The sequence below is a fragment of the Triticum aestivum genome, chromosome 3D, assembly GCF_018294505.1.
Source record: "Triticum aestivum cultivar Chinese Spring chromosome 3D, IWGSC CS RefSeq v2.1, whole genome shotgun sequence".
Lineage (NCBI taxonomy): Eukaryota > Viridiplantae > Streptophyta > Magnoliopsida > Poales > Poaceae > Triticum > Triticum aestivum.
In genome coordinates, this window is record NC_057802.1 from 6457275 (window position 1) to 6466203 (window position 8929).

The 8929-nt window shown below is 42.8% G+C and overlaps 2 protein-coding genes across 2 annotated transcripts; both read right to left on the reverse strand.

The window, feature by feature from the left end:
• Positions 1–2390: 2390 nt before the first annotated feature.
• On the reverse strand, positions 2391–3160 carry LOC123073663 (uncharacterized). The gene has a single exon (XM_044496725.1). The coding sequence runs from the start codon at positions 3038–3040 to the stop codon at positions 2546–2548; it is 495 nt and encodes a 164-aa protein (XP_044352660.1). The 5' UTR covers positions 3041–3160; the 3' UTR covers positions 2391–2545.
• Positions 3161–7183: 4023 nt separating this feature from the next.
• LOC123073664 (uncharacterized) lies at positions 7184–8082 on the reverse strand. The gene has a single exon (XM_044496726.1). It carries the CDS (start codon positions 7897–7899, stop codon positions 7429–7431), a length of 471 nt encoding a protein of 156 aa, XP_044352661.1. The 5' UTR covers positions 7900–8082; the 3' UTR covers positions 7184–7428.
• Positions 8083–8929: the final 847 nt, after the last annotated feature.

Sequence of the window (8929 nt, forward strand, 5' to 3'; positions counted from 1 at the left end):
CTCTCTCCCATTGCATGTCGCTCCTCACTCGACCTCACGTACCATTCATCGACGGCCCTCTGCTCCTGTCGCACCCATCGACGCACTCCTAGCCACGATCGGACACACCATCTCTCATGTCTACGCCTGCCCGACTCACAACACCTGCTGCTCCGCCATATCCAAAAACAACAGAAAATAGTAACTGGCATTGAGCACTGGATTAAAAGATTAGTTCAGAAAAATAATAAAAAATAATTTTAAATTAATGCCAAAAGTATGCTAATTTAATATAAATATGGCAACAATAAAAATTTATACATAAATTTGAGACGTATCGCAGGCCCACCAATACACACATCGAAACTCATCAATCCGGTGAGGACGCATTCATGCTACCGCTCCAGCACGCCACCTGAGGGGCCAAATCCGTCTATTTAAGCCAAACGGCGATCCTCAACCCTAACCACTCCTATTTTCACCCTCTCCCTCCCATCCGTGCCACCACTCCCAATACGCTCCTAGCTTGCCTTCCACTCCCAATCTGCTCCGAGCTCATCGTCCAGTTGAAAATAATGTTCACGCACTTAAAAAATTGTACGTGGCACTAAAAAAAATGCTTACACAATGTAAGAATTTTTTAGTGGAATTAAAAAGCATACCCTTAGAAAAAGCATGTTAAAATTTAAAAATATTCACATATTTCAAATAATATGTTCATGATTTTTTTTAAAAATTGTAAAATGTACGAAATTGTTTGTGTAGCTATAAAAACATCTTACTATTCAGAAAATTGTTTCAATGTATATCGGAAAAATGTTTAACGCCTATTCATAAAAATGTCCAAAAATATGTACATAAATAAAGATTCAGATGTATATGAAAAATGTACAATATCTGTAGATATCCAAACATATATTTGAAATAATATAAATTATGTATTTGAAATATATGAAATGTGTATAGAAAATGTTCCATATTTTTATGGAAAATGTACAATGTGCATGAAAAAAGTAGACATGTGTTGAAAAAAGGAGAAACCATGGAAATCAAAGAAAAAGTAAAACTAAGGAACCAAAAATAAACAGAAGAAAACCTATGCAAGCAGTGCAAACCCCATAAAAAGGAAAAACATATAGAAATAAAACTCACACGAAACTACAGTGTTGGGCCGGTCCAATAAGCAAGGACGAGTTAAGTTTTACAGCGGGCAAGAAATGGCCTTAGAGGTATAATGACGTATTGCAACCACAGATAGACAACCTGAAAATAATGGCCCAACGGGCCAGGAACGATTGGCCTTATTTCATTATTATTTTTTCATAATGATCATTGTACAAGTCACGTACATACCGACCTGCCAAAACTGAAAAAAAACATGACTTTAGCCTTTGCACATCTGATCACCAGCCAAGAAATAGAAATACAAAGAAGATTGAAGAATCATCTGAGTTTGACCCCAACGCCCGTCATATGTCTCTCTCTGGCACAACCACAGTAGCCACTAAAGGAAAAAAATGAGGGATGACCTCCACAACTCAACATGCACCCTAGTATTATATTTGGTATATTCAATAAATAGTTTACACCTATAAAATAATACTCCCTCCGTCCCATAATATAAGAGCGTTTTTGACACTACACTAGCGTAAAAACGATCTTATATTATGGGACGGAGTGAGTACAATACAATGAATTGCATGTATTTTCAATTTTTGTCTACATATTATTGATTTAAACATCCATATTCCATAAGATATTATCAATTAAAATATATCTTTAACTTAAAAAAAATAAAATATATCTGAACCAATTCCCATAGTAACATGCTTCCCGAAAATGAAAAGACACAATCTATACTTCCGTGAGAAGCACAGTCTCTGCTTCCTCAAAAAAGTGAAAAGCACAACGGCTTTTGTTTTATGTTTTTCTTTTCTTCAGTTTTTTGTAAAAAAAATCAGGTTTTCTTTTTTTCTAATTTATTTTTTTTTTGTCAAAAAAGTCATCGAAACTTATTAACATCAGATATAGTTTTTTTTTGCGAGAAAATACGAGATATAGTTTCGAAGATCTCGACACGGGAAACTGAATAGTGAAAAAGGTTCCTGATTTGAACACGTGGTTCAAGAGATTAAATGTTTAAAAATGAATACACGAAAATGGACAAAACTCCTAGGTTGCCACAAGTGACGCACATGCAGTGCGCCACTTGTCACAATCATAGAAGGTGTGAGTGACGTTTGTGAGGAATACCCTCTAACTAGCGATTTCTGATATATATATAATATATTGCTCGTAGTGCCTGAAAGTCGTGGTACCTCGGGTTCGGCCCACTTCTGTACTCCAGCCCAGCATCGTAGGGGCCAATCATGCGTCAAACATCGTCTCAAAAAAAAAGTGGTACTACACACTGCCAAAAAAAGAGGATAAATAGGGTCACAAAACTTACGCGGATGGTCAGTTTGGTCCATAGACCTAGAGAATTGGGTATCTCCTTTCCATTGTCTATGTATAAACTATAGAGACACGTAGAGCACACACTGCGTACGAATGAATGATGAATCAATCAAGAAACATGGTGCAGAACGGATTCCGCCGCCTGACCGAGGAAGTGCAGGACTGCGAGAGCGGAGACCGGCACGCCGGCGAACAGCAGCGCGGCTACGGCCGCAGCGACGCCAGGCCTGGTGCCCATGGCCAGCAGCTGCAGCGCTCCGGCGAGCGCGGACACGTCGGAGACGTAGGCCGGGTAGTAGCGCTTCTCCCAGTCCGCCCATCCCGCCGGCGCCTCGTAGTTGGTCTCGGCCATCCGCGCCTCTCGGATCCTCCGCCGGAGCACCGCCATGCCCTCGTCCACCAGCGCGCCACCGTAGTGGTCCTGCCCGAAAGCGCCGCAGCGCCTCGTCCTCGGTCGCAGCGCCAGCAGACCGTGGCATGGCTCCGCCTGCGGCCTCCTCGGTCGCAGCACTGGACCGTGGCGCGGCGGCGACCCGTAGAGCTGGCGCCCAAGCCCGGAGGATGCCGGCCGCACCGTCGCCGGTAAGGAGAGGGCAGACGACATCGATGGAATCGAATTGGTTGAAGAATGAAAGGAACGTGTGATCTCTCGCACAAGAAGATGAGACACCAAGAAAGAGACGGAGGGAGCTAGGAGCAGGAAGCAATGGAGGTGAGTAATGAATAATGGCGAGAGATGCAGGTCGAGTGGGTGTTGCGTCTTATAGGTAGTGGTACAGAGAATTCACGCGGTTTCATGGACGGTTATCCTTGGCGGGTTTTGTCCGGTGATTTGGAATCTCGTTGTTTAATTGTGGTAATCACGTAGCTAGCTCGTTAAGCAACAACACGGCAACCACGAAGGATTCCAACTAACACCTGCCTGCCTACCGCGCACCTCTCAGTTTCATCGATTAAATGATCAATCATCGATGAGTTGAACTGGTAGGGCCTCGATAATTAAAAAGAGTATATATCATTTTGATATGAGTTGAACTGGTAGTGCCTCGACACCCTGGGGCCTGGGCGGCGGGATAATAATTTTAAGAAAAAAGTCCAAGCAACATGTTCTCTGGATGGGTATATACACTTACTAAATTAATTTGTATGATCAACGACGCCGGTCTTCCGCAATGGATTTCGGACTTCATATAGAGTAAGATTGATTATTTTTTTTCCTTTATCACTTTCTGTTGGAAGGAACGCCGTTGACCGGACATGCTGAATACACCAACTTTTTTTTTTTTGCATCGACCTGAATTCTAAATTTCATTGACTAAGAATACATGCGCAGATGATCATAATCATCGCATACGTCACCAACGTATAGGGCCTGTCGAGTCGCAACACTTGGGTTGAACTATTCTGTCATTTTCTTCACCCTAGTTTATTGGTCTCTTCGTATTTTATGTCAAAATTTGACCATATATTTAACTATCAAAATATTAATACATGTCATCAAAAAATATATCGTTGGATTTATATTTGAACGTAGTTTTTGACAATATTATTTTTTTTATGTATAACTTATATTTTATTAATTAAAATCATAGTCAAAATATGACCCTAGATACGGGTGAGACTAATAAACCAGGACGGAGGTACAGGGTACCTCGAATTTAATTAAATCATAGTTCATCCAAGTATCCTACAAGTACAGTAGTACCTCGAATTTAATTAAATCATAATTCATCCAAGTATCCTACTAGAAAAGGCTAATTAGTTCATTCATCCATGCATTGCAAAGTACGCTCTCTATAACAAAATGTACCACGACGTTTTTTATGCCCTATGCAAAATCAAAAACATCTTACATTTTGATATAGAGGGAGAGTATAATGCTTCTAGCTACCATAGGATAACACATCGGAGACGTCTATATATACCAACCCGTCGATTTATCGACGCTTTTTCAGTGATCAATTTTGACTTCATATGATGCACTGTTGGAAGAAGATGCTATGCATTCTGGATCGATGTGAATTCTTTTTTCAGCCAACGAAGATATCAATAAACACGTGCACATTAATTAATCATCGCGTACATCACGAGAAATCGTGTGCTGGCCGCCGGTGGAACCAGCGATCACCTACTGTACGTGGGTTTATCATTTTTCTTTCTCTGATTATATGTCACCGTCTCATCGCCCAGCTACCTCGAGGCTCTTTTCTAGGTTTTTTAATTGATCAATCCACGAATTAGTCCTCGGCCCAAAAAGAGCTCTCGAAAAGTCTAATGCTACTAGGGATATATAGCTAGCACCGGCAAGCAGAGACGTCCATATCGACCAGCTGCTATCAATCGAGTCATCCATTTGCAGCTCTCATATCCACTTGATCACCTCTGACGATGATCACATGGTGTGAATAAGTGTGACGCGTTGTGTGAGTAATTCACGCGCCATTTAGCCAGACGGTTTCCACCCAACGTGATATACTGCAAGTACGTGGTATATGTATGGACGGTTTAAGGAGAAATTCCGATTCACGGGGTTCTTGAAAAAGGGAAGAGAAATGACATTTACTAGACATGGGAATAGAAATTTTGACTTACAGAGGATTGTATCCTCTGTAAATTCTGTAAGAGAGATGCTACACTTACGGACTCAATGTCACGGATTAGAACCTACAGGCTAACATGGCATCAGCTAATTGGAAATCAGGAGGCCCATGGTTGAAAACAGAGGAAGGAGAGAGATTGGTGGACGAACACCGTTGTGGCAGAAAAGATCACATACGCCCTAGTGTTGTTGCAGAGGCGATACGAACACTTCCAGTTTGCAGCACATGCATCAATGAAGCTCTCCAAGAGGCATATGTTGTCCGTGGGCACGTAAATAAGTGATCATCATTGACATGGTGTGCAATCTTAAACTTTTTGACAAGATAATTAATCGGGCATCACATGCCCACAAGATATTAGCGGAATAGGCTGATATTGTTATCGTGCGGTGCACTCATTACTTGTTCAGCAAGCATGCGGTGAACATGTCGGGAGTTCGCCACTGCAGTTGAGGAGATCGGGGATCGTTCCAACTGCCTACACGGCTTACGGTCCAGCGGACTGCATAGCAGGGTTGGCACATGCCAATTGTGCCTATTGCCTCGAGGACGTGAGGTCTATCAGCCGTTTCACGGCTTACACCTGCACACTTTTTTTCCGGTGACTCAATGTAGAAACTGCCCACATTCAAGACCAACACTATTATATAAACCTAGCAACGAGAGAATTTTTTTAGCACTATTATATAACCTACAACTTTCATTCAACCTAGGGGGCAATGCCCCCCCCCCCCCCCCCCCCCCCCCCCCCCAACAAAGAAAATAATTTTTGCAACTGTGTGAGACTAGTTTTAACCGGTGTAGTTTCCAAAAAACTTTCTATATTACTAAATGTTTGCATGTTTTGATGTTGTCCCCTCCTTGTTCTTGCTCAACCATGGCCTCAAAATATATTTTGTAAGACTTTTATCATAGCGTGAGGTGTCATTGTGATCGGTAAAATATTGGTGTGATTTTTTACATACACATGCATCTACTAGAGGTGGAGGGCGGAGGCGGAGGTAGAAGACGGGCTAAGGAAGAAGATGGGGGCGGATTGGTATTAAGGTCAATTTGCATGTTTTCACCAAGTCGGAACAAGGTCCCCAGCGACCTATATTTCAGAACGGAGGGAGACTAACCAGAAACGTTGAGGTTGTTGCCCATGACACTGCATCGGAAGGTGTCCACCTCTACTAAAATGTTTGCCAAAGGCACCATTGTGTCACCACAGATCACATACGCCGCAGTGAAGTGCCGAGGCTATATTATCAATTCAAGTTGCATCACATGTGTCAATGAAGCTTTCCAAAATGCATTGTTTGTGCACTCACAAATAAAGTTGTGATCATTGAAAGTGTGCATTCTTACACTTTGTGACAAGATAATCAGTTGGGCATATCAAGTGCACAAAATATCTGTGGAATATGATGATACTACTAATGTGTCATACACTGATCATCGGTGTAGAAAGCATGGCGGTCAACACATCTAAGAGGTTTGCGACTATAGTCGAGGAGATCTACAAGGCCACTTCATATTTTTATGTCTAACTTTAACCAGTAATTTTACCAACAAAAAGTGAGTTATGTGTCACAAAAATTATTTCATTGAATGCACATTTCAAAGAACTTTCCGATGCTATATTTTTTATGACATATAATCCATATTTTGTTGACCAAAATTATAAGTCAATGTTTGACACGAAAAACGAAGTGGGCTTATATAAGGGAATGGATGGAGTACAATTCGTGAAATTGAATGTGATGGAATTTGTTTTGCAGTGTGCGAAAATGTTATTTCAATTTGTGAAATTGGTGATCCAATCTGTGAAATAATTGAAATAACCTACTACAATTGCTGAAGTTAGCAATTCAATCTATGAAATACTGGAAATAACCACTTTTGAAATCATTTTTCTTTTCAAATATGTGATATAATTTGAATTTTTTAGACTAGTCACTCTCTTAAAATACCTAGTTTCACTGAAATTTGTGAAATATGAAACTGGAATCACTTACAAAAATGTGTATGACACTCCTTTGAAATAATCGGTCTCAATCTTTTACAAAATATGAAATAGGAATCACTGAAATCACTATATATGGGTCATTATATACTTTGCACTGGTTTCAGCGAGCCAATAGTCAGTGATCAGCCTGGTGTTGTTATCACATTCCACAAAGCATTAGACTTTGGGTCGTTGAAGCAGGCCATTTGACAAGCTGTCTCATTGACTTTATTAGCTCGCTGAAACCAGTGCAACAAGAAAAAAGTACTAGTACTATTAATCTGCATGTATGCGTAATCGACTAAGCTAAAGCCAAAAGAATTACATATCTCCATTGCACTGTGTATCTAATTATCTATAGACACAGATAGCACACACTGCGGGCGAATGAATGATAGTCAATCAAGAAACGAGGTGCAAAACGGAACCCGCCGCCTGCCCGAGGAGGTGCAGCGCGAAGACGGCGGACACCGGCACTCCGGCGAGCACCAGCGCGGCAACAGCAGCCGCGACGCCGGGCCTGGTATCCATGGCCAGCAACTGCAGAGCGCCGGCGAGCGTGGACACATCGGAGACATACGCCCGGTAGTAGCGCTTCTCCCAGGCGGCCCACCCCGGCGGCGCCTCGTAGTTGGTCTCGGCCATCCGCGCCTCCCGGATCCTCCGCCGGAGCACCGTCATGCCCTCGTCCGCCAGCGCGCCCCCGTAGTGGTCCCGGCGGAACGCGCTGCAACGCACCGTCGCCGTCGGCACCGCCCGCGGACTCCTCGGTCGCAGCACCGGACCATGGCAGGGCGGCGACCCGTGGAGCTGGCGCCCAAGTCCTGGGGCTGCCGGCCGCATCGTCGACTGCAATGAGACGGCAGACGACATCGATTGTACCGAACCTGCTAACGAATAAACCGAGCGTGTGATCTCCCAGTCAAGAAGATATATGGTAGTACGTAATAGCTAGCACAACAAGGAAGCGATGGAAGGAGGAGCAGGAATCAATGGAAGATGCAGCTGGAGTGGGTTTGCTTCTTATTCTTGTAGGCACTGGAACCGGCGGTTCACGACGCGGTTGCATGGACGGCGGCTTCTTGCCGGTGATCTGACGTTGTTTATGTGGATTGGATTCCAACTAACACCTGCCGCTTGGTCTCATCGATTAATTGATCAATCATCGCTGGGTTCAATGGTACGTAGCACGGTGCCAATTGTGATTAATTAAACAACGGAATAGCTACGGTGAACGTTCGCCGCCAGAGCCGTCGGACGGTGGCGGTTTTACAACTAAAACTCCCGCGATTTAAACTGTTAAATAAACTGCCATGGCAGCTTTGGAAATTGCCATCTCGCCGTTCGCAAATGCCATCATGGTTGACGAACTCGGTCGCTGGCTATATATTGGCGTCCAAGAAGAAATTGTATATTTTGAGATGAGTTGAACCAGTATGCATGCAATGCATGCCTGGCCTGGGCGGCCGGTTTATTTATAATTAGAGGGAAAAACTGCATGCAACAGGTTCTCTGGATGTTGGTATAGTATACAACATACTTCTCAATTTTTTGGATCGACGATGGTTCTTCACACTTATTTTGTTATATATGTCGTTTTCTGTTGGAAGGAACGCCGCTGATGGACCCTTGAATGTACACCAACCATTCAATGTTGATATCTGAATATTCTTCTTTTGGCCGACGAACAAAGAAAATAAACATATGCGCATTAATCATACGTCACCAAGGTTTAGTGCCGGTCGAGCGCAGCACTTTGTTTTATCATGTTATTATTTTCTCCGCTCTTTATCATTGGACGAGGTAATCACTCAAAACCATTATAGTTGAGGTTAGGATAACAGATTGGTGCCGCTTTTGTGTTAACTCACAGCGAACCACTATTTCTTAGGCTAATCAAAGC

Coding starts and splice junctions, on each gene's coding strand:
- LOC123073663 (XM_044496725.1), bottom strand. CDS start 3,040: ATGTCGTCTGCCCTCTCCTTACCGGCGACGGTGCGGCCGGCATCCTCC.
- LOC123073664 (XM_044496726.1), bottom strand. CDS start 7,899: ATGTCGTCTGCCGTCTCATTGCAGTCGACGATGCGGCCGGCAGCCCCA.